The sequence below is a fragment of the Xiphophorus hellerii genome, chromosome 17 (assembly GCF_003331165.1).
Source record: "Xiphophorus hellerii strain 12219 chromosome 17, Xiphophorus_hellerii-4.1, whole genome shotgun sequence".
NCBI lineage: Eukaryota > Metazoa > Chordata > Actinopteri > Cyprinodontiformes > Poeciliidae > Xiphophorus > Xiphophorus hellerii.
Window position 1 is genome coordinate 19,763,943 of NC_045688.1, and position 25,727 is coordinate 19,789,669.

General features: G+C 43.5%; 1 protein-coding gene across 2 annotated transcripts in view; it reads left to right on the plus strand.

Annotated features, from left to right (window-relative positions):
• Positions 1-25,727, plus strand: part of LOC116736776 (metallophosphoesterase domain-containing protein 1-like) — a 77,111-nt gene that overhangs the window by 8,957 nt on the left and 42,427 nt on the right. Inside the window, exons 2-4 of one of the 2 annotated variants that reach the window (XM_032589524.1) lie at positions 1,888-2,235; positions 3,773-3,954; positions 19,190-19,415. In XM_032589524.1, the coding sequence (XP_032445415.1) occupies positions 2,057-2,235; positions 3,773-3,954; positions 19,190-19,415 (587 nt within the window). In that variant the 5' untranslated portion in view covers positions 1,888-2,056. Of the gene's footprint in view, positions 1-1,887; positions 2,236-3,772; positions 3,955-19,189; positions 19,416-25,727 lie in introns of those variants that run through there. The other variant, XM_032589525.1, reaches the window with a different exon arrangement.

Here is a 25,727-nt window from a genome sequence, read left to right on the forward strand (position 1 = left end):
TCTATGCAATTTGCATATTGAAAACAATTGCAACAACTTCAAGAGCTATTGGAGAAACATTTAAGGATCACACATTAAGATTTTCTGTGCTTATGCTGAGTATAGCTGGTGGAGCTGGTCGTTCATTAGAGCTTAAAAATGTTTAGAAGACAAAATGGTGATCAGTTTTTACTTCACTCCAAAAACAGCAGATGTAACCAACAACTTCCCTTCTTGTTGACATTTCCAAAAAACATATTGTTGATTCATTTTACTGTATTTTTTCCAGTAGCTGGACATCATATTTTGTTTTGCAAATATCATGGAAACTCTTCTATTCAAAAGTTTATTTTCACTCAGAAAAATAAGCATATAGAAATAAAATGTTATTTAAATCAGATATAAATTTACATTAGAAATTAGTATAAAAAGCCAAAACTGGGGATGAGGAGGTACGATTCTAAGGTGATTCAAGGAACTCGGTAATTCAAAAATGAAAGGCTTCTTGTGCCTCTCTGAGTGAACATTCCTTTGCTTTTTGTTGTTGAGGAAAGACCACTAGAGATTAAAGGATTTCGCAAACATGCATGAAAGAATCAAGGCAACATTCCAGGTGTGCTTTTGATGAGGGAATAACATTATAACATAATGTGAAGCTGTAGCAAATAACAGTCATATATCCAAGTAGAACTTGTGGACACTTTTCAAAGTTGTCCCCCTTCTTTTTGAGTCTGAAGAATGTGTGTGTTTGGACGGCCAGGAGGACACACACATGCTCAGTTATAAACCACTCGCCTTGTGCTTTACTTTACAATTATGTCAAGACTATGGTTATGTCTTGTTGAAGGTGTGGTTAATAAACCACAGCTTTTCCTTTCACTAAACTTTCCATCAAGATGCCTGCAGAGGGTCAACTTTTTTAGCAGCCATGGTATTCTCAAGAGTTTAAGAGAATCTGGCAAACAAATGGAGTCAAATGATGAAATATGAAGATATTTTGTGTTTTCTTCAGAAACTGTTTAGGAATAAGAGGAACTTCATTAATCTTTTTAAACATGTAATTACTACACTAGGGTAATTTGCAAAACGTTAGCTGTTCTGGTTGTAGAACAAGTCGCCCCATATTAAACATGCAGAGCTACTTTTCTGTCGTGCTCTAAAAAGAAGAAGCAGATACCAGGATCACCTCCTGTTCTGCCTCTTTTCTGAAGTGACTCTGTTGTATTGGTTTGATTTGTTCTGTTTGTCGACTTTTCATGGTTGCTTTGGTTGATTCATTGCATGTTTGGACAGTTCTTCACTTTGCATTTGGATGCTGTGCAACTGGAAGTATGAGCAATGCCTCCATGGCTGCAGCCCCAGGCACCTGTCTCCCTTTGGATGGGCTCTGAAATGAAATTGTGTTGTGCTTCTGCACAACTAAATGAAGCATTCTATTCTATTCTATTCTATTCTATTTTGCTCTTACTTTGTTTCATTTACTTTTGAACAGTTGTTATGTTGCATAACCAAGACAACAAGGTCTTGTTTTTACAACTGGGAGATGCTGATTTGCATCTCAACAACTCAACTAACACATGACCTCTGACCCCAAACCTTCAAACTGTGTCTTCCATCTATCATGATGGACCAGTCAGTCTTTCTAACCAAACAGCCAGACAGAGATTTAAAGAGGAACGGTCAGAGCAAATGAGACGAATTAGCAGTTCTTGATAAAAAGGAGTTCAGGACAGGACATTGTTATAGAATATCATTACTAAATAGTTATTTTAAAACTTAATAAAAACTCCAGTTTGTCACAGAAATGTGTTTGTGTTTTGGGAAATACCCTCTCATGTAAATGTTTAGCTACAGATCCCACCTATCCAAAGCTCTGTGGGTGAATTCTGTTCTTTGTAATCCCTTTAGGTGCTGAGGAGCTGCAATAAGCAGAGGAACAGGAGGCCATGTTCCCGCCACAGATTACAGCCACAGTGAGCTCAGCTTGTGTTTGAGGACAAGAGTCTCCCCTCTGGCCTATCCAGTCCGCTCGTTGTCCAGTACCAAAAGCACCAAGCAGCTGACACCACAGACAACTATGGCCTTCACACTGTCAGAAATCATGGCGGCAAGGCGGCAGCAGTCCCAGGCCCAGTCACACACTCAGCGAGGCAGCAGGGCGGCTGTGGAGGTAGACGAGTACAGCACCAACCCCACACAGGCCTTCACCTTCTACAACATCAACCAGGGCCGCTTCCAGCCACCGCATGTCCACATGTGAGTAGTCTGGAGAAGAAAAGCTGCGGCCATGTTGGTCACCATGACAGGATACCACTCCAATGAGTTTCCCAATATTTCACAGTCAGCTGTTAGTCGTATTATAACGAAGTGGAAGTGATTGGTAACAACATCAACTGTGCCATACGGTGTTGTCAGAGCAGTCAGTGGATAACACGTTTCTGTAGCTACAGTCCTCCAAGCTTCATGTAGTCTTCACATGGGTAAAGAACAGCAGAAAGCTTCATGGAATGGATTTTCACTGCTGAGTCATTTCCAAGCCTTACATGAGTGAGTGCTCTCTGTCCGTCGCTGGACTCTGGAGCTGTGGAAACATGTCATGTGGAGGAGTCAGGGTTTGGATGTTAGCAGCAGAAAGGTGCTGGGCTGAGTGTGTGTGTGTACGGTTTGGTGGTACAGGGTTACTGCAGGACGTAGACTTTTTATTACAGTAAAAATAACTTTTAATGTTTCCCCTTATAAAGACATTTTGGATCATTCTTACAGCTTTGTGTCGTAGGAATGCTCTAGTTACAGTTCAGCTGATACGTCCAGCAGCTGACCTGTCCAGCAGCTGACCCGTCCTCTCTTGACGGTCCCCCTCCTGGCTCTGATTGATTGTAGAACCACAGAGAGGAGACGGAGTAGCTCATAGCTTTCTGTCTCATTCCATTCTGTCAGGACATGGTGGTTTAAACAAATATCTAAAAGACACATTTTTATAAAAGTTACTGCAGCCTAAGAAATGATCTTGTATAGTTAATAGAGTCTGAAGCATCTGCCAGTTTCTGTGTAATGAAACTAATTATAGACAGAATAAAAATATATGTACATATACATATATATTTATTATGAGAAAGTAATTCTGCCAGTTGAGGACCATATTCATTAGCATGTCAGTGGAATGAAAATGTTAAAGTGAACTTTAGCATTTTCTTACTGCGCTTAGTTCATTTTACTTTACTTTTCATGACTGTCTGAGATTCATGTAGTGGATATCTGCTTTTTACCAACATCCTGATTCTTACATTCTAGAAGTTGGATGGTGGGTGGCGGTGATGGGGGGTTAGGATGTGGTGGGACGACAGTGTGGAGGAGAAAGGGCTGTGTGGAACCGTAGCTGGAGGAAACTTCCTAAAGTGGGCCATGGTTATTCACCATCTCCCTGGTTCCCTGGAGACCAGATGAATGTACATGCTCACTGAAAATCCCACAGGACTCTACACTTTTCTATATCTGCACTTTATTCTTTTTCTATTTTTGTACATTTGCTTCAGTGTGTCTTTGAGCTGGGCTTTTATTGTGGCCTCTCGTTCCCACTTCTTCCCAAGTCTCCTGCTTCCTTTGCTTCCTCAGTCTGTGGGGATGTTTTTTTTTTCTTTTGGTTGGATACTAATTTAAACTTCTTTTCCTGTCAGCCTGCTACTGCAGAACTTTTGCGAACACTGTTATTTACCTGCACACTTTACACATGCAGTGACACTTTTATTATGGTCCTCAAACTCAACCTTGACTTTGCTCATTTCTTCCTTCTCAGGGTGGACCCGATGCCCCACGACACTCCCAAACCTCCAGGCTACACACGCTTCGTGTGTATTTCAGACACTCATTCACGCACAGACGCCATCCAGATGCCGTACGGAGACGTGTTCATTCATGCTGGAGATTTCACCGAGCTTGGGCTGCCCTCTGAGGTCAAAAAGTTCAATGACTGGCTAGGTTAGTAAAGCCTTGACTCTAGCACTACTGTGGCTCAGGTGTTTAAATTTCACCACTAGGATTCTACAGGCAGTTTAAGTACAAATCACATGCAGCACCTTTTAAAACTTTAGAAGTAAAAAAAAATAAAACAATCACTGTTTATTTCAGTTCATTTTCTCAGTATGATGTGTTTCTTGTGTATTTTGTAAGTTCAGCTCTTATCTGATTTTATTTATTCTGTTATAAGCTCAAGGACGTTTGAGTACACTCAGAGAATTTTTAGATTCAGGGCAGAATCTCTGCTTTCTTATTTTCTAAACCTTTAAACAGAAAAGAAACCCTTTGTTGCATCCAAACTTCTCAGATGTTCACTGACTGAACTGAAATGACTTCAGTTGACAGTGAAAACTTTAACAAAAGGTTTACAAAATGCTTAATTTTTTTGAGGGTATCATTGTCGGCTGAAATGTGAACCTTCAGGTCAGATTTTAACCCGTGTCATCCATGAGCACGAATGTCTGTTGAACTTTGGGCTTTTAAGGATGAGTTTGAGTAAGGCAGAATTCACTTGATTTTGCTTAGTTGGAATTCATTTCACTTCAGTGGATTTACAGTCGAATCTGTGTTGCAATGTTTTATGTCAACATATTTCAATACATAATTAAATCCAACTTACCAGTTTAGTAAATATGTAGAAAGAGAAGAATTTGCTGAGGGTCCCAAACAGGCAGGTGGCAGTTCAACAGGATCAACAGTTTTTAGCTCTGGCCAGGTCTGTTATGTGAGTCTGTGAGCCTCTGTGTGTTCATCTCGCTTTCTGACGGGGGAGGGGGGCATCCTGTCCTTCCCCTGTTTACCCACTCAAGTATATAAAAGCTGCAGGGAGTGCAAGTTGCTCGGTGAGTTGCTGTGCTCCAGCAGCGGGCCAGCCAATGGGAGAGATGGGGATAAGAAGGTAAAGTGAGCCAAAAGCACCTGCTGCCACCTCTGAAGTTCCACTCCTCTCTCTCCATTCCTTCATCGCTCTTCTCCTTTCCTATTATTTCCTCCTCCCCTGCAACTCTGCTGTCTTCCTCCTCTCATATAAATATTTATGATGTGGCTCTGTTCGCTGCCTTTTCACTGATGAATGCGACTCCTGCTGCTTCTTGTGCAGAACAGATTCAGAGTGTGATCAGCTGTAGTCTGACCCCTAACCCCGGTCACAAATGATTCTGCTACTAAACTTTTTACCTTCTCCTTACTTTCATTGCCTTTTCCTCCCATCATCTCTCCTTTCCATTTTCCTTTCTCTATCTCCTTCATTTTTTCCCATTCCTCTTTCTCCCTCACATTTTCCAGCTAGCTTCCTCCCAGTCCAGTCCTTCCCCATTCTACTCCCTCTCACTTAGTGCAATTCTTCTTTTGGCTTTTATTTTTAGCAGGAAGTCAGCTGGCTCTAAGGGTGGGGGAGGCAGGGGAGACTGGCATCCACTCAAGGCTTTGTCAGGGGATGGCAGCGTTGCAGGAGAGGCAGGCAGAGAGAGGAAGGAGAGGATGAGTGAAGAGGTAGGAGTTGAAATTCATGCAGGAACAGTGATTGGACATGGAGGAGATGATGGGACTGTGGAGGTAAAGTAAGTCTGGTCTTTTTTTGTATGTGGAGGAGCTCAGAGTTTTAAAACCTGGAGGTTGATTCCATGATCCCCCAGCCACTATCTTTGTCATTGTCACAGAAAACCATATAGTTACTGCTGTCAGTCACTGAGAAAAGGACACTATGTGTGTGCGCGCATGTGTCTGTTTAGCATTTCTCACCTTGGAGGCCCATTTTTCCGTCAAATGCTACGTTGTGAGGACCAACTTCACCTTATGGGGTCCAAAACCCGTTAAAAAAATTGCTGTTTGTTTCTGGGTGCCCTGACCCCTGTTAAGTTTAGGGTTTAGAGTCAGGCATACTGGTAACAGCTTTAAGGTATGGTCTGGGTGAGGCAGTAGAAATGAAGGAAATGTCAATGCACAGTTCTTGTGAAGTTAGAAAGATATCCTTTATGTGGTGTTATAGCATTCTGGGCTTCCGGCTGTTGAGAAACATTTGCTTCCTGGAGGCATATGTAGCCGCTCTCATCAGACTCATCTGTTGTACATGTACTCTGCGTTGTGTGTATAGGCAAAGAGAACCAGCAGACGAGGACACCAGGGTGTATTGCAGCAGTAGGGCAGATTTATTCTGTTTAAAACAAAAATGCATCAGCACTCCAGTTCTTGGGCTCTGGCCTTCCCACACACACCTCTCCCCAGCGCAGCTTGGCGCGAACTCCAGGACTGTGGTAAAACCAACCAAAATTCTCTGACATTCACAAATAATAAAGTAAAATGTCAAAACAATTAAAATAAGACCCAAACAAAAATAATCTGCCCACTAGTTACAATATTTTATAATTCAAACTGAAAATATACAAAATACATTAATCTAACATTCAGATAACATTTTGAAGCAACTCACATACCTGTTTAAAACAAAAATGCATCAGCACTCCAGTTCTTGGGCTCTGGCCTTCCCACACACACCTTAACAAATCAAAAGAACAAAAATGACCACATTGGCACGGTAAACTCAATAAATGTCCTTAACGTGGGAATTAAGTGCCCAGTACAGTGCTGCGCTAAACATAAAACAGTTGGGGAACAACATATAAAAACTTGCGAGTTTGGCAAAAATACTTTTAAGGACATTTTGAATACTTCAACAGACAAACAGAAGACAACTTTGTACGCTTACCTCTCCCCAGCGCAACTTGGCGCGAACTGAGGAGGGCAGCGCGAACACACAGGATATGACAAGGAGACAGGAAACAAGAAAATAAAAGCTTCTCCGCCAAAATAAAATACAATTCAAAAACTAAGAAAAACAAATATACACAGGTAATGAGGATGGATTTGAGGTGAAATATAAACAGTTTTACACACTTGCTACACATATACAGTGTTGAAGTTTTAAATTTTACCCAATCTCTAATGTTTGTCCATGACGTACGTAAAGTACCAGTTTGATGATAACCAGAAAATGCCTGCGCCGTAAAAAACCATCCTCCACTGTGAAGAGAGAAGAGCAAATCCGAAAGAGGCGGGTGTTTGTTAATTTAATATTTTTAAGCATGATCAACATGGACTGAACAGCTTCATTCACTTCCTCTGCTGCCATCACTAAAACTACAGGCAGACTACGATTCTAAAACAGAGCAGAAAATCAACTTCATTGTTCACAACTTCAGTCAGAAATCACCCAGAGAGAATTTGAGTCAATGAGAGAAAACCCAGACTGTGCTGAAAACAATTTTTTTTGAGTGGCACTGCAGAGGTTAGTTACAGTGTAAATAGTCATAGCCTGATTTCAAAATAATGGTTATTGATTTTTATCAGTTTAATGACTTTCTATTAGTATCTATCGATCTATAGATTGTCCGTATCTATAGATCGATATAGATACATATCTATCTATCTAGACAGACACAGCCACACAGGTACACCCACTAGAAGGAAACAAAAGTGTCCTCCAGGAGGCTCCCACCGCACAGTACAACACCTTCATTCTACTGCCTGGAACCAACGGTACTTTTTTGTTTCAAGAGAGAGCAGAAAGGGCGAGCTGAGAGGTTTGCAAGCAGAAAGTTAATCCATGCAGAGGGAAGTTTTGCACGCAAGGAGAAAATCTGAGCGCGATTACAAATATTTGAGAGAGTACAGACAATATTTGAGAGAGCAGAAGTTTTGAGTGCAAACATTACAAGTTTTGAGAACAAAGAAATTAATTTCTGTTTTCAAACTGAAAATGTGTACTCTTCTTGACTTATGGCAGTAAAATTCCTCCATAGCTATCACCCTGTCACACAGCTAGCTGTTACAAAGTTCCCCTGATTGGCAGTCAAGCTGTGGGAGTAGAAGATGATCAGTCAGAGATGGAAAATGGAGCAAGAGAAATGAAATAACTCAGTTAAGTCACTCAAAGCAATAAGTTCAGAGAGAAAAACATATGAGAAGGTGGATGGAAAAGAGCCAGACATCACAACAAGCTTGGCTAACTGCATGCAGCGAGGCTAATGCTTTATGCTGCTTCCTTGCCTCCTTTTTCAAACATCAGAATTTGATCCAGCATGTATCACTGATGAGTTGAGACAGAAGCTAAATGTGCAGTGAAGTTATACAATGTTTTTAATCATAGTAGTGCTGTGTTGTGAAAACACGAGGAACACACCTTAGAAGAGGCTTTGTATAATATAATGGTCTACAGTTACTGATAAATTTGATTCATAGAGAAAGTAGAACACTACATGACATTGTAATGTTGCATATACCTTAGTAGATGTTTTGATATGACAATTTTGGAGTAAAAACCCCTGCTTTCACATCTGGAGGTCACTGGGTTTGGTCTTGGTCACAATAGCTGTACTGTAAAACTGCTGCTTTGATTGTCAAATACTATGAACTCTAATCAACAGTCACCTGACTGTGTGCAGTGGAACGGGACATTGTTTTAAATAGATGCAGAAAACTGTAACTTTTTGTCGGTAAGGGAGAAGATTTTCATTTTCTCCAGGAATACTTTTGGTTTTTGACAACATGAGATTTTATGGTTGTTGTCGCTGTTTTCTACTGTTTCATTTTGTTCTATTAAGAACTCGGTCCTTCAATTCCTTCACCATCACCCAAACTGGTCTGTGCCCCATGCAGGTTTTGGCAGTTTGAAGCCACAAGTGGATGTTTATTTCCCTTAGTAGCAGTGAGTAACGAGACACTCTGTCATTATGTCATTTCATTTTCAGGATGACCAACCAGGGTTCGTCTTTTTGCACAGAATATCTTTTTTATTGAACATTTGTGATGCAACTTTGTAATGGAGTTGTACTTAGATAGAACTTACTTTCCAAGTTATCTTTTGCAAGTCTTTTTCAGTTTTTAAAGTTTTAAATATTCCACATATTGTTGTGTTCTTATAGTTCTGGACTACAGGTGATCAGCTTATCATTTAAAGCTAAATCTTAGAAATTTGAAACATTAGTGAAATTGGAATTTATTTCAGAGTGACATAACCATTTCAAGCATTTATTTCAAATAATCAAATCAGATACTCTTTTGAGAATTCTTGTGAAGAAAACTGAATTTTATTTTTTCATTAGCTGTAAGCCACAATCATTTCAATTTATAGAAATAAATATTTCAATGTTTAAGAGTAAATTCAGTTCACTCTTTACATAAAATGAGTTTATTGAGATGCATCTACAGTTTTCTTTTCAGGCCAGGCCTGCAGTGCTAAAAACCCTCCATAAAAATGTTGTTAAATTGGCAGAATTTGTAACTCATTATCATAAAAGTAGCAGTTAAACAGTGTGTGTTGCATTTAAACACAAGTTATTTAGTGTACAATCAACAAGGAGCAACTATCATTTTGCATTTTGGTGCAAATTCCATCCCAAGACGAGCTCAGAGAGCTGCAGGGCATTCAGTGTGAGATTGCGTCTGTTTCGCTCTTTTTTTCATTTGCCACTTGCTGTCCATTCATTTTCTGTTTAGTGGCGTTCAAACAACTTCTGCCCCTTTCCCCCTGGCTCTGTGTGGCTGGACTTCGCTCCTCTCCACACAGAACCTGAACCTGTTGTGTTTCCATTAGGAGGCTGATGGCTGAGGTTCTGGCTCGAAGGCCCGTCTCCAGCTGCTGCAGTGGTTCTCTGTTAACTGTTACTGTGTGCAAGAGCTACTTCATGGTGGTTTTGGGGGAATGCTTGTGCATTTGAACAGCTGATTTATTATTACAGAGCATGTGTAGTTCAGTTGAGTTGTAAATAGTAAATACTAAAACTATACTTCCTGCAGGTAAAACTATACTTGGGTTTTACCTGCTCCTTCCTTTGTGGTTCTAAATATTATACTAGTCCCTCTTGAGTTTCATGAACCATACAGGTAACAGCAGTCTGTTCACATCAAACTTCAGTCCTGCTCAAAAAGCCAGCAGTGGGCCAGAAAACCAGTAATGGAAATGCTTGCAAAGTGGTGTCTGCCTCCTCATTGGGCGAGAGGTGGGACACACAGAGACACAACCATCCACAGTTAGAGATCCCCAACAGTTATGTTTTTGGGCTGCTGCAGGAAGCTGGAGTACCTGGAGAAAACCTACAAATGTCCTGGGATTCTAGAATAGCTCCTCCAGGCGGCTGGGGAAAGGGATGTCTGGTGAGAGGGATGTCTGGGTCTATCAGCTGATGGATGGATGGATGGATGGATGGATGGATGGATGGATGGATGGATGGATGGATGGATGGATGGATGGATGGATGGATGGATGGATGGATGGATGGATGGATGGATGGATTGATTTGCATTACTCTGATAAGAAGAATATTTATTCAGTCCAACGATCTGGAGACGTTTAAAGGCTTTGAAAGGTGAAATGAAGTGAAACTGTGGGTGTGACTATGACAGTCTCCTGCCAGTTTACACATTTAACCTCAGTTATTGTGAAAATATTAGCGTAGCTTTGGAATAATACAGAATCGTGGCACAGTTTCCCACAATTAGTTTCACTATCCTCCTCTTAGATGTGACTCTGCTTTCTGGCTGGAGGCTGCAGGGTTCGCAGCCTTTAGCATCTTATTTAAAGCCTGCTCTGTTCTGTTCTGTTGAATAATAAATGAGCAGAGACTGTGATGCAATCACCATTCAGGCATTTTAAATGCAAGTAAGTATGGGTTGTTGCTCTTTTCTGGTCAGAAAAGGGAGAGAGATCTTTCTCTGCATATCTTGGCCTCTCCATCTCCACTTTGGGTTTTACACTCTTTTACTCTGTTTCCTCATATCTCTACTTCTGTTTAGCTTCTTTATCTTTCCTCAGTTTTCTGCTGTATTGCTTCCTTTAGCTCTGTAACAGTGAGGGCATTAAACTTTTATGCTGTCTTTTTATGGTATGTTGTACTCCTCTTCTGCCTCCCTCCTTTTCTTCCTGCCCTTGTCACACATCTATCTCTCCTTAGTTTGCCATTTTCTTGTTCCTATTCTTGGGTTTCCCTCCTCACCTAGGTCTGCACTTATGTCTGCACTTCTATTCTCCATTTGTCTTCATTTCTAATTTCTCTCTCTACTTACTTCCTCCCTGTTAAATTTAAATCAGCGAACTTGAGAAAACTTCATCCGACTGTAGATTTAGCTAGCCATTTTGCATTTGTCCCTCGGGGCTTTTGTTTGTTCTGTTTGCATTTTTACAAATCTGTGCTACTTTAATCTACTGTATGTGCATACGGGAAGGAAAAAGATTCAATTGGCTGTGAAGTGCTTACAGAAACATTTTCACTATTTTTTTTTTGTAAGTACTGAAATTTTTATTCATAGTTCAGGAAACATTTATAGGCAGAGGAGTTTCCAAGAAAAACATTTCCAACATGATGGACATACATATCTTTCCTTGTTTTTAGCTTTTCTGTTGCAGAGTCCTCTCTGAGTCAGGATCATTAATGTACAGTACAGACCAAAAGTTTGGACACACCTTTCTAATTCAATGGGTTTTCTTTATTTCCATGACTATTTATAAGGCAAGAAATCCCACTTATTAACCTGACAGGGCAAACCTATGAAGTGAAAACCATTTCAGGTGACTACCTCTTGAAACTCATCAAGAAAATGCAGAGTGTGTGCAAAGCAGTAATCACAGCAAAAGGTTGCTACTTTGAAGAAACTAGAATATAAGGGGTATTTTCAGTTGTTTTACACTTTTTTGTTTAGTGCATATTTCCACATTTGTTATTCATAGTTTTGATGCCTTCAGTGTGAATCTACAATGTCAATAGTCATGAAAATAAAGGAAACTCATTGAATTAGAAGGTGTGTCCAAACCTTTGGTCTGTACTGTATGTTTTATAATAAATGTTTCTTTCACACTCTCTGTCAAGGAGAGGGAGGCCTTTTACAACCCCAGGTCAAACTGCTGGAGACTTTAACAAGGAGCAGATGAAGGAAGTCAGCAGCACTGCAGCTTGTCTTAGTGTAGACAAGACACAAGTAGATGATTTCACTTAGTGTGGCGCTGTATTTGATAAAAAATTAAGGGATTCACCTTGGAGCCAAATGTATATCATGACTTCTTAGTGAAGGAGCAGGATGTGAAACCCCAAAACAACTACTTTTGCTGATAAACTGTCAAAAACAAGTTGTTTAGGGTTCTATCTTTATGTTTATGTGCAAAGTTTGACATTTTTGTGCAGTTTGTTTAGTTTGTCTAAAACCGTCTCACTTCTGGCCTCTCCAGTCAAACAGTTCTACACTGACTAAACGGGCAGTTTAGTCAAACAGTTGAATTTCTTCTTGTTGTTCCAGTACGACTTGGTGATGATAAAATCTAAATTTGCTCTAAATAGTTTTGAAGAACAAATAGTTGAACAGAATTCTGCAAAGTGGCTCAGAGTAAAGAAGTTGTTGTTTAACACTGATTTAAGTTGACATAATAGAAACCAAAACCCTGGCCTGGGGTGGATGGCTTGTTGCCAAGTACCTTTAATTCATCAGCATTCATCAGATGCCCACGCTGCTTGTTGTGAAAGTTGCAGCTTAATCTTCCACCACATTATCCTGGAGGCGACGTTTGTCACACCGAACAAGGAAGTGGAGCAGACAGAATAAAAGAGAGAGATGGAATGCCAGAGAGAGAGAGAGGAGACAGACCACCTACGAGGATGCTTGATGATACGCCGTATCTGTCTTTGTCACTGCCTCTGTGTGAGCGTCTCTGGATGTGCCCGTGTGCGAAATGCATTATGTTTGCTGTGGACGTTGTGAAGTGTTAGGAAGTTCTGCTGGACTCAGATAAAATAATGCTTTTGGATGCGTGGCGCAGTAGGTGGTGTTTGTGTGTGGCTCCTCATAATTACTGGCTGTCTTTGTTTTGGCTCTGCTTATTCAATTGTGTGTGTGTTTATGTGGGTGTGATGGAACCTGCAGTGTGCGGGTGGTGCATTAAATGAAATGTGTATGAAGTTTGAGTTGAGGTGGAAAGGCAAAAGTTCTTTTATCTTCCTTCATTGTGTACCTTTATCTCGCATATCTTCTTTGTTTCTCTTTTATATGATATATTACTTTTTTTGCCCAGTCAGTCTTTCTGTGTTTCTCTCACACTGTCATGAAACCACCACTGAGTGTGTAATTTATCTGTCGCTGAACATCAGTTGTGTTTTGTCTGAAGCTTCACTTTGAATCCAACTGTTCTTTTTATTCTGGCTAACGTTGTGCCGCAGGTTCAAAACCTTACACAGTTCTACACGTAAAGAGAGTGTTCAGAGTCAGACAGACAGTGACAGAGATGGCAATAATCAAAGGAGTTGAATAATCAAATTCATCTAATGTATGTATACAGTGGACCCGTGGTACAGGAGGGAGTTTGGGACCACAACCACAAAGCTGAAATCCACAAATACTTGAGACATGTATTATACACTAATATGCATTGAGATAATGAGAAGTATAAGATGGCATGAACCAAACAGGTACGTGGCAGTGATAAATGTTGGTTAAAGGTGATGATCTAGCTGCGCAGTCCAATGAATGCAGAGAAGTTGCATCTCTTCCTCTTACTTCCTTCACCAGCTGCTCTTTTTCAGGAGGTTTTGCAGAGTTCTTCTTCATGTGTATTTCATCTTCTGAAGCTGCATTTTCTTTCAAATGTTTTGGATATTTTTAACAAAAAGAAAAAACAGTCTGCGAATAGGCAAATTTTCTATGAATAACTCAGAGCTAAAGAAAAATCTTCGAAAATGTGAGTCTAGGCTGGGGTTCACTGTGTATGTGTCACAGCATCAGCCCACTGCAGCAGAGACCTCCAGATCTATGAAGGTCTGCCAAGGAATGTGGCACAAAACCATCAGTACATGATCATTTAAGTCCTGGATGCTGTGAAGTGGAACCTCTGTAGTTTACTCTCATTTGTCCAGATGTTGGACTACATTATGGTTGGGACTCACTCTGCCCTCTCCAGCTGACCCTGGTCCTCCCTCTGAGGGCCACATGTCCTTATTCACAAAGACATTAATGATACAAAATTGAAAAAGAACTGTTTGTTAACTATTACAAGAACAGTTATTTATTGGGAGTTAACATTTGTCTAGTAATAATCTACTACTCTGTTAGGAATCCAGCCATTACTTACTAGTGGGTTATTTATAAAATTAACAAGGAACAAATGAAATACTACTAGCTAACAATAACTAGAACATTTCTGAAGAAATTTAAGAGTCAGGCTAAAGTGTGTGATTCTGGACCGAATCAGAGGTTCTGATTAGGAGTCAGTGGGCCTCAGGTCAGAGAGTAAAAGCCTAAACAACGTAAATTAACACATAGTTCATTAATTATTAGATGAACAAGATTTGGTTCCAGTGAGTTTCTGCATAACGTAACATTTTTCCGGATTATTATTTTTTGGTTGTGAAGTCTTTCCAACATTACGGAGCTCCTATGGTTCTGGAATGTTAGAACACACTGACCATCATCAGTGTGTTCTAACATTGACGGTTTCAAATGTTCTGGATATTTTTAACAACAAAAAATAAGAGAGTCTGTTACGACCCAGCTCAGCCAGGGGGAAGGAGAAGAAACATTAAAGAAACTTAGATGGTAAAGGTTGATCAATTTAGGGTTTATTGTTTGGGTTTAACAAAATAAAAAGTTAAAAAACAACTACAATCAAAAGTTAGGGTCTTTTAACCAAAAAATACTAAATAAAACAATATCCACAAAACAACCAGAGTTGTAAGCCAATGATCTTAATCAAACAAAACTGGACTAAAACTTAAGGTTAAACAAAAAACAACAAAATTCTAGTTGGAGTCAGGCTACTATAAGCTTACATACAAAGCCCCCAGAGGGACGATCAAAGGTAACAAAGATTTACAAAAGCTCACAAAAAGACGGTGCTGTGTACAGAAGTCAACAAACACCCATCAAAGTGGCAAGCTGTCTGAACAAAGAATCAACCATGCTTCTCCCAGGAAGTCTTGGGTTTAAATAAGGATGCCTCATCAGGGATTGGTGGAGCTGATAATTGGTGAGCCAATCAGCTCTGCTGTAGGCCTCAGGGAGTGGCACAGGTGGATGAGGGCTGCTTCCATTTCCTAGTGGAGTCAATTTGGTTGGAAAGCTGCAGATATACCGATACGGAAGAGAAAAAGAAAACATACAAGGCCACTGGCCGTAACAGAGTCTGACTAAGAGACAGAGTGTTCTTGACATTTAAGTAGCCTCAAAGTATTCAAGTAATATTCATCCATCCATCCATTTTCTAACACCCTTGTCCCTAGTGGGATCGGGAGGGGTGCTGATGCCCATCTCCAGCTAACGTTCCGGGCAAGAGGAGGGGTACATCCTGGACAGGTCGCCAGTCTGTCGCAGGGCAACACAGAGACATGCAGGACAAACAACCATGCACACACACACTCACACCTAGGGAGATTTTCTAGAGTCAAGTACTATTGATTTTCTAAATAGTTTCAAAGGATTTTGATAAAACTGATTTAAATTAATGATGTAACAAATAGAGAAAGAAGACAGGATGAAGGTTTGAAAGAACCTGAGTTTTCTTTTCGTCTTACTTCAGAGGAAAGTTTGAGTGCTGCCACTTCCTTATTTATTAACTCCTACGGAAACAAATTTCAGACTGGCAGGAAGTATTTGGCCCTTATTTTTATGCAACTGCACACACTCCCAGAATTCCCAGACTTACACTGTTATTAAGTTATTTGGCAAGATGTTTTGGCTACTGCTTTTTAATATCGACATGTACACACACACACATGCACACTTTGGAATTAACTGTTGGCAGGCTGGATTTTTTTGCCTTTCTTAGGGAATCTATGTGTGCACACACACACGTCAGAGCACACACATGCACACACACACAATGGGCAATAATCCGCCTGTACATGTGGGAGCTTTGGCCAGACCAGGGATTTTCCTCTTCAAAGAGCAGACCACCCATAGCAGCGACAGAACAATGATGGCCGTGCTCCGGAAGATTTCCTGTGGGTGCAGTTAGAGCCCACACACATCTAGCTAGCTCCATGCATACAGACGATCTCAGGCATCTACATATACAACACACAAAGATTACGCATGGACACAAAATCATAAACATACCTGCAGGCTGCATAGTGTAGCTGAAAGGTAGTTTACCTGGAAACCACCAGGTAGAATTAGTGGCAGGATGTCACACACTTGATTTTGAAAGTTTGCAGCAGAAGGGAAGGGGATGCAGCAACACAACGGACAATACAGAAAAAGGACTGAAAAATGACAAGGAGAAACTAGATGGTTGAAGGGATAAAAAGCTTTCATTTAAGACCGAATGATTTCCGCAATGTGGAAAAATCAGACAGAATCACAAAATTCACCAAACAAAATGGAAATCAAAACATGTAGAATTTACTGATAGTGGTGATTTGAAGACCTTATGTGGTTTCTGTAGTATTTTGGCCACTGCAGCTCCTGTACATTTCGTCACCTGGACCACACAGAAATAAAAGGTGAGGCATGGTGAAAAAACTGAAGAAAAAAAAACTTGAGGCTTAGCGCAGAGTTAGCAATGTACGTGAATGAACCACCATGAATGGGAGGAAAGTTAAAGTTAAAGTTACTCCATGTATGTGAACTGTCAAAGATTATTTTTGTGAAATGAGAAATTCTGACTAAACTTCAGTTACTTCTTCACTGGCCACATCACAAAGGCTAAGTGTGTCTAAGTCTTACTACTCACAGTGAACAGCAGCAGTCTTCCAGTCTAAATTAAACCCACCGTTCTGTCCATGGTACTGGACAGACTGTTTTATGTTGTTATTAATTAAAAAATAACTATTCAAAGACGCTGCAGTAGAATAGTCTCATCATAACATGCAGAACATATCGCTTCATTTTTTAGCCTCCCCAAAAGTAATTAATAGAAGGATAAAAAAAAATCTTTGCATAAATTAAAGAAATAATACTTTGAACTAACCTAAAAAACCTCTCATTTGTTACAGCTGTATTTATTAGTTTTGATTATTTGATCAAAACACAATTTTCATCCATCCATCCATTACCATACACTCTTATCCCTAAATGGGGCCATGAGGGCAGCTGGTGCCTATCTCCAGCGGACAACGGGTTAGAGGCAGGGTCGCCATGGGCAGGTCGCCAATCCATCACAGGACAACACAGATACAAACAGTACAAACAACCATGTACACACTCATATCAAGGAGAATTTAGAGATCTGTCAACCTGACAGTCATGTTTTTGGACTGTGGGAGGAAGCCGGAGAACCTGGAGAGAACCCAGGACCTTCTTGCTGCAAGGCAACAGTGCCTTCGTAACATATACTGTATGCTACCAATAGGAGCCGCCACTGTGCAGCTGCTCTATATTTTCATTTAAAATAAATTAAAAAAATATTTATTTTTCCAGAATCAGACGTGAACATTTATCTCTACAAACTTCACAAACATACATTTTATTCTTTAACATAAACAAAAGCTATAGTGTTACAGAAGTTTAAATTTAGATTTTGTATCAAAATCTAAATTTTGACTGTCTTTATTCCTAGAAATAAAGATAATTTTTCATGTAAAAGGTCAAAATTATTATGGTGTATTTCTAAAGCAAATGCTCCTTTTCATGTACCAGAAAATACAAAATAAGACACTCAAGTCTTCAGTGCTATTTCCAACATACACCACATAAGGAAAATAAAACAATACAATAAATGTGGCAGACCTGTTTTAACAAGAAAAAAAAAATCAGATCACGGTGTTTTGATTTCTCTTAATTTAAAGTCTGTTCCTTCCCTATACAATTTACGGTACAATTGAAGCCAAAGTTCTCCAACAAATGTAGATGTTTTTAGACAAAAAGGAATCAGAAAATGAGTTTGCTGTGCATTGGTTTTGTGTATCCATTTGCCTTTGGGAAAGTGCAGCCCCTTGTTTATGGGGATTTTTTTCTGTGTCTTTGTGACAACTAAACACAAGCCCTTTCTCCAAACAAATGGCAGTTATGTATGAAGAGGCGTCGTCCCAGGCCCAAACCGTAGAAATGGCTTCTCTTTGACAGCTGCTTTCATCTCGTTATTATTCCTCCTTCACACTCAAGGATTTTTGGGCTTCCCAAAGTATTTCTTTTGCCGTCTCCTTCCTCTCCCTCCCTCTGTCCTTCCACCGGCACTGAGCTGTGATTGGCTGTTATGACAGACTTGTCGCCTGGCTGTCAGCTTCCTCTGAAGCTGACTTTAATTACTCCTTTTCACTAACATGACATGTTCATGCACAGATGCATGCAAACTTGTGCACACATTGGAAAGTCACTCACAAATAGGCCCGCTGATACACAAACTGGCGCATTGAGCTGCACACTGTGCTGTGCTGGCAGTAATAATGGAATAAGAATGGCGATTGAACTCTCTGCCAGCCAAACTACCTCACACAGCAGACCTCCAGATGTTTGTCAATGTTGACTCTGTTTCTTTAGTCAAGCTTTGAAAACGTCATTTGAAATTGTGAAGGCCCAGACACTGCTGGACTTGATGAGCTCAGATCAATGTGGCACCCTGCTGTGCCAAGCATTGAATAGCCAATTAAAGCCATTGAAAAGGAGGAGAGGATGAAGAAGTGAGGGTTTGATTAGAGGAAGATGATGAAAGAAGATGGGGTAAAAATCCAGCAGTGGTTGCTCTAGCCTGTAAATGTTTAATATTCTGCATCATAAAAGTGACAGTGATGACCCATTCTGCTTTCCTTTATTCCTTCCTTTCCTTCCTGTTTTCAGAGGGACGCATTCAGCTTTGCTTGCATTAACAAAAGGTAGCAGTGCACTGGGTTGAGACCTTGACTGATTGAGGAAATCTAAGACAGATGTACAGATTTACTAGGAATAGCGAGGAAAACAGGAAGTCACATGTCACTTGTCACATGTAAATTTTAAACCATCTGAGAGGGGTTTCACATGGTCCGCAGTTTCTTCCTCCGCTGTGCTTCCTTCTGTCTTCATCTCTGTTTCTCCTCTCTTCCTACATTCCTCTTCATTCCCCGATTCCATACTTTTTTTCTCCCATGTGCATTTCCTTCATTATGCTTATTTATTTATTATCATAATGTATTTATTGCAATTTCCACATATCTGCCTGGCCACTTCTTAACTTATTGTGTCCTTCTTTTTTAACCTTGCATCTGTCCCCTTTGGTCATTCATCCCTCTAATATTTCTCTCTTCTAACCCAGGTACTCTGCCCTACGACATCAAAATAGTGATTGCTGGGAACCATGAGTTGACCTTTGACCAGGAGTTCATGGCAGACCTCATTAAACAGGACTTCTACTACTTCCCTTCAGCCTCCAAGCTGAAGCCTGAGAATTATGAGAATGTCCAGTCGCTGCTCACCAACTGCATCTACCTGCAGGACTCTGAGGTCACTGTGCGAGGCTTCAGGATCTATGGTTCTCCATGGTGAGTGACTACAGCTCTCTACACAAGTCAACAAGTCTGAAATGTGTAACATGGGATCTCTGTCCTGCTTGGCTGCCATGCTGAGAATGAGACAAAGAATGTGACGCGATGAGGGTGGAGGATTACTTGGTTGAGAGAGTGAGTCCACAGCCAGGTTCACAATTGAAACCAAGCATAAAATTAAGAGCATGTGTAGACAGTTTCTTTTTATTTTGATTTAATTACAAATCAGTGTAGTATATTTACATATACTACATATAATCATTTATTAATTGGGTTCATTCTTTTAGACATTTCATTTTACTCAAGTTTAAGACATTTATGAAAATGTTGCTGTTCTGTTTGGTAGATGTCCCTCTATGCTCAACTGATTGCATAAAATGTTTTAAAAAAGAAGAGCTCTCAAGCCTTTGGCCTGGCTTTTCTCTCAGGCACCCTGTGTTTCTAGTACGTCAACAACATGAATGTTTGTGTTTGGTCCTTTATGTGGGCGTGTGTGTTTGTGTGTGATACAGGATTATTGAGTTGGTATAATAGCAGTTTTTCCAAAGCAGTGCTTAAGCTGGTGTATAGTGAGCTGGACAGGGCAGCAGAGAGCTGGGAGTCAGAGTGAGAGGATGGAAAACAGACGGGGAATGAATTCCAGGACCGGACTGGACCGGACTGGACCGGACTCAAGAAGTTAGAGCAGGGTCTAAACATGGAAGATCTTCTGTTCACCACCTGGTCACCACCTGGTTGCTGATGGTCCTGCATGTTGCTGAAACCTCACAAATCACAATTTTCACAATGATCAGAACACCTGCAGCACCACCATCTTCCCTCCCTACCACTACAACAGCCACCTCCACCCGTCTGCCTGTGTGTCTGTTCAGTCACACCTGTATGGAGTTGTGTTAGCTATTTAGTGACGGTTAGCCTGTGAATGAGCCAGAAGACTTCTGGAACAACAGAAGATTAAAGAAGATTAAATGTTAAGCTAAAGTAACACAAATAATGTGATGATGTGATTTTAGACATAGTGAACCTTTTAAAATTATGCTGTGAAATGTGTGACATATTAAATGCTGACATGAAGTGGTTGAATCCTGAAGACTTAAGTAATTCTGTCGTTTTTCCGACATGTTTTGTTTCCCATAAATATTATGAACAATTATTTTTCCTCTGCATTTTTAGCATCTGAAACTATAGGCATGAGCCTCCTCAGGCTATGATGATGCAATAGTTGCACTAAAATGTAAAACAAAAACATACTTAAGGATATAATTGCTTTGATTTTAAATAGTAATATGGGAGATCAATGGCTTTGATTATAAATAGTAATATAGGAGATCAATGGCAAGTGACTGGACAAGATTAACATTTATGCTTTTAATGTAATTTATTGACACTCATTAATTAAATTAGTCATTGTGAATAGAGCACAGAGAAAAGAAAAACTAAAGTTAAAATGAAAACATAAGACAATCTCCTTAAGAAAAACTGTATATACAGTGCTGTAGGAATTACAGTTCAGTCCTTATATATGTGCTTATACATAACAACAAGATGGCGGCGCGTGTAGACGCTGCGGCTCGGAGCTCCCGTGTTTTCGTTTTTTTTTAGCCTGTTTTTATTGATGTCTTCGCTCAACACACTACTGGAAGCCGTTACAACTTACAGCAGATTAGAACTGTGGGACATAGGAACACAGTTTGGACTTCACACACCCACCAAGCTGGACTTTATTCCTCCAGAGCTGCTACGAACACCTGGGACTATGATCATTCCCCCCATGCTGCCAAGGCGACGGAGGAGGCAGCGCAAACAAAAGAGGGGTAAGAGAGCCGACGTGCGTGCTAGGCTACAAGCTAGCCCTCATAAACCGGCCCTCCCCAGCCTCTTCCTCGCCAATGCCAGGTCCCTCGTCAACAAAATCGACGAGATGCGACTCCGGATTACTTCTCGCCGGATGGACAGCTGTGTGACTGTTGTCACAGAGACCTGGTTGGAGGATAACATCCCGGACGCAGCGGTGGAGATAACGGGGCGCGATCTGTTCCGGGCGGATCGGACTGCAGCTTCGGGTAAGGGCAGAGGCGGAGGTTTGGCATTGTATGTACACAATGCCTGGTGTACAGCCACACACTCTGTCGGAACATTCTGCTCTCCTGACTTGGAATATCTGGCGGTGAAATGCAGACCCTTCAAGTTGGTGAGAGAACTCTCGTCCATTGTGATCGTGGCCGTCTACATACCACCGAGGGCTAATGCTAAGCTAGCATTAGAGGAGCTGTACTGCCTGATCAGCGTGCAGATGAACTCCAACCCGGAGGCGGCCGTGATTGTGGCGGGGGACTTCAATCACGTGGAACTGAAGGCTGTGTTTCCCAAATTCCACAAATCCATAAACTTTCCCACCAGAGACAATAACATTTTGGACCAGGTCTACTGCAATATCCCCGGAGCCTACAAGGCTGAAGCAGGTCCACATCTGGGCATGTCTGACCACATCTCAGTGGAGCTGATTCCTGTCTACAAGCCTCTGGCCTGCAGAACTAAGCCGACCACCAGAATAGTTCAGGTCTGGACTGAGGAGCTCCTCCATGGGCTGCCACCTTATCGTGGTGGAGGGGTTTGAGTGTCCCAATGATCCTAGGAGCTATGCTGTCTGGGGCTTCATGCCCCTGGTAGGGTCACCCAAGGCAGACAGGTCCTAGGTGAGGGACCAGACAAAGAGCAGCCCGAAGACCCCAATGATGAAGGAAAACTTTGGACTTGGTGTTCCCTCGCCCGGACGCGGGTCACCGGGGCCCCACTCTGGAGCCAGGCCTGGAGGGGGGGCACGATGGCGAGCGTCTGGTGGCCGGGCTTTTACCCATGGAGCCCGGCCGGGCTCAGCCCGAAGAGGAAACATGGGCCCCCCCTCCCATGGGCCCACCACCCGTGGGAGGGGCCAAAGGGGTCGGGTGCAGTGTGGGATGGGTGGCAGCGGAGGGAGGGGACCCTGGCGGTCCGATCCTCGGTTGCAGAAACTGGCTCTTGGGACGTGGAATGTCACCTCTCTGGTGGGGAAGGAGCCGGAGCTAGTGCGTGAGGTCGAGAGGTTCCGACTAGAAATAGTCGGTCTCACCTCGACGCACGGCTCTGGTTCTGGAACCAGTCTCCTTGAGAGGGGCTGGACATACTTCCACTCTGGAGTTGCCCAAGGTGAGAGGCGTCGGGCAGGAGTGGGCATACTTGTTGCTCCCCATCTCGGCGCCTGTACGTTGGGGTTTACCCCGGTGAACGAGAGGGTAGCATCCCTCCGCCTACGGGTGGGGGGATGGGTTCTGACTGTCGTTTGTGCTTACGGGTCGAACGACAGTTCAGATTACCCACCCTTTTTGGAGTCCTTAGAGGGGGTACTGGAGAGTGCTCCTCCTGGGGACTCCCTTGTTCTGCTGGGGGACTTCAACGCTCACGTGGGCAATGACAGTGAGACCTGGAGGGGCGTGGTTGGGAGGAACGGCCCGCCCGACCTGAACTCGAGCGGTGTTCTGTTGCTGGACTTCTGTGCTCGCCATGGATTGTCCATAACGAACACCATGTTCAAGCATAAGGGTGTCCATATGTGCACTTGGCACCAGGACACCCTAGGCCGCAGTTCGATGATCGACTTTGTCATCGTTTCATCGGATCTGCGGCCGTATGTCTTGGACACTCGGGTGAAGAGAGGTGCGGAGCTGTCCACTGACCACTACCTGGTGGTGAGTTGGCTCCGGTGGTGGGGGCGAAAGCCGGTCAGACCTGGCAGGCCCAAACGTGTTGTGAGGGTCTGCTGGGAACGTCTGGCGGAATCCCCTGTGAGACGGAGCTTTAACTCCCATCTCCGGCAAAACTTCGAACACGTCCCGGGGGAGGTGGGGGACATGGAGTCTGAGTGGACCGTGTTCCGTGCCTCCATTGTCGAGGCGGCCGATCGGAGCTGTGGCCGCAAGGTTGTCGGTGCCTGTCGCGGCGGCAACCCTCGAACCCGCTGGTGGACACCTTCGGTGAGGGATGCCGTCAGGCTGAAGAAGGAGTCCTATCGGGCCTTTTTGGCCTGTGGGACTCCGGAAGCAGCTGATGGGTACCGGCGGGCGAAGCGGCATGCGGCTCGGGCGGTTGCTGAGGCAAAAACTCGGGCGTGGGAGGAGTTTGGAGAGGCCATGGAGAAAGACTTCCGTACGGCTTCGAGGCGATTCTGGTCCACCATCCGGCGTCTCAGGGGGGGGAAGCGGTGCAGCACCAACACTGTTTATAGTGGGGATGGTGTGCTGCTGACCTCTACTCGGGACGTTGTGGGCCGGTGGGCAGAGTACTTCGAAGACCTCCTCAATCCCACCAACATGCCTTCCACTGAGGAAGCGGAGCCTGGGGACTCTGGGTTGGGCTCTCCAATCTCTGGGGGCGAGGTCGCCGAGGTGGTTAAAAAGCTCCTCGGTGGCAAGGCCCCGGGGGTGGATGAGATCCGCCCGGAGTTCCTTAAGGCTCTGGATGTTGTAGGGTTGTGTTGGTTGACGCGACTCTGCAATGTCGCATGGACATCGGGGGCAGTTCCCCTGGATTGGCAGACTGGGGTGGTGGTCCCCCTGTTCAAAAAGGGGGACCGGAGGGTGTGCTCCAATTATAGAGGGGTCACACTCTTAAGCCTCCCTGGCAAGGTCTATTCAGGGGTCCTGGAGAGGAGGGTCCGTCGGATAGTCGAACCTCGGATTCAGGAAGAGCAGTGTGGTTTTCGTCCTGGTCGTGGAACACTGGACCAGCTCTACACCCTCGGCAGGGTCCTGGAGGGTGCATGGGAGTTCGCCCAACCAGTCTACATGTGTTTTGTGGACTTGGAGAAGGCGTTCGACCGTGTCCCTCGGGGAGCCCTGTGGGGGGTTCTCCGGGAGTATGGGGTACCGGGCCCTTTGATACGGGCTGTCAGGTCCCTGTATGACCGGTGTCAGAGTCTGGTCCGCATTGCCGGCAGTAAGTCGGGCTCGTTTCCGGTGAGAGTTGGACTCCGCCAGGGCTGCCCTTTGTCACCGATTCTGTTCATCACTTTCATGGACAGAATTTCTAGGCGCAGCCAAGGTGTTGAGGGGATCCGATTTGGTGGCCTTAGGATCTCATCTCTGCTTTTCGCAGACGATGTGGTCCTTTTGGCTTCATCAGATCGTGATCTGCAGCTCTCGCTGGAGCGGTTCGCAGCCGAGTGTGAAGCGGCCGGGATGGGGATCAGTGCCTCCAAATCCGAGGCCATGGTCTTGAGCCGGAAAAGGGTAGAGTGCCTTCTCCGGGTCAGGGGGGGTGTCCTGCCCCAAGTGGAGGAGTTTAAGTATCTCGGGATCTTGTTCACGAATGGGGGAAGAAGGGAGCGGGAGATCGACAGGCGGATTGGCGCAGCGTCTGCTGTCAAGCGGGCGCTGTACCGGTCCGTCGTGGTGAAGAGAGAGCTGAGCCAAAAAGCGAAGCTCTCGATTTACCGGTCGATCTACGTTCCCACCCTCATCTATGGTCATGAGCTTTGGGTCATGACCGAAAGAACGAGATCGCGGATACAAGCGGCCGAAATGGGTTTTCTCCGTAGGGTGGCTGGGCTCTCCCTTAGAGATAGGGTGAGAAGCTCAGTCATCCGGGAGGGACTCAGAGTAGAGCCGCTGCTCCTTCACATCGAGAGGAGCCAGTTGAGGTGGCTCGGGCATCTGGTCAGGATGCCTCCTGGACGCCTCCCTGGTGAGGCGTTCCGGGCACGTCCCACCGGGAGGAGGCCCCGGGGAAGACCCAGGACACGCTGGAGGGACTATGTCTCTCGGCTGGCCTGGGAACGCCTCGGGATCCCCCCGGAGGAGCTAGAAGAAGTGGCTGGGGAGAGGGAAGTCTGGGCCTCCCTTCTGAAGCTGCTACCCCCGCGACCCGACCTCGGATAAGCGGAAGAAGATGGATGGATGGATGGATGGACTGAGGAGGCCTCCTCTGCACTTCAGGACTGCTTTGAGCATACAGACTGGAGTGTGTTCAGGGACGGCGCAGACTTGGAGGAATACTCATCGTCCGTTTTGTCCTATGTTCAGTTCTGCACCGACGCTGTCCTCCCTGTTAAGACCATAAAAGTGTTTCCAAACCAGAAACCATGGCTGGACAGCACAGTACGGGCCCTGCTAAAAGCCCGGGATGCTGCCTACAGGTCTGGAGACAGGTTGGCTTATAGCAGGGCCCGGTCGGAACTGAAAAAAGGTATTAAGCAGGCCAAGCTCCAGTACAAACAGCAGATTGAGGAACATTTCATCAACAACAACCCCCGAAGCATGTGGAGAGGCATTAGAA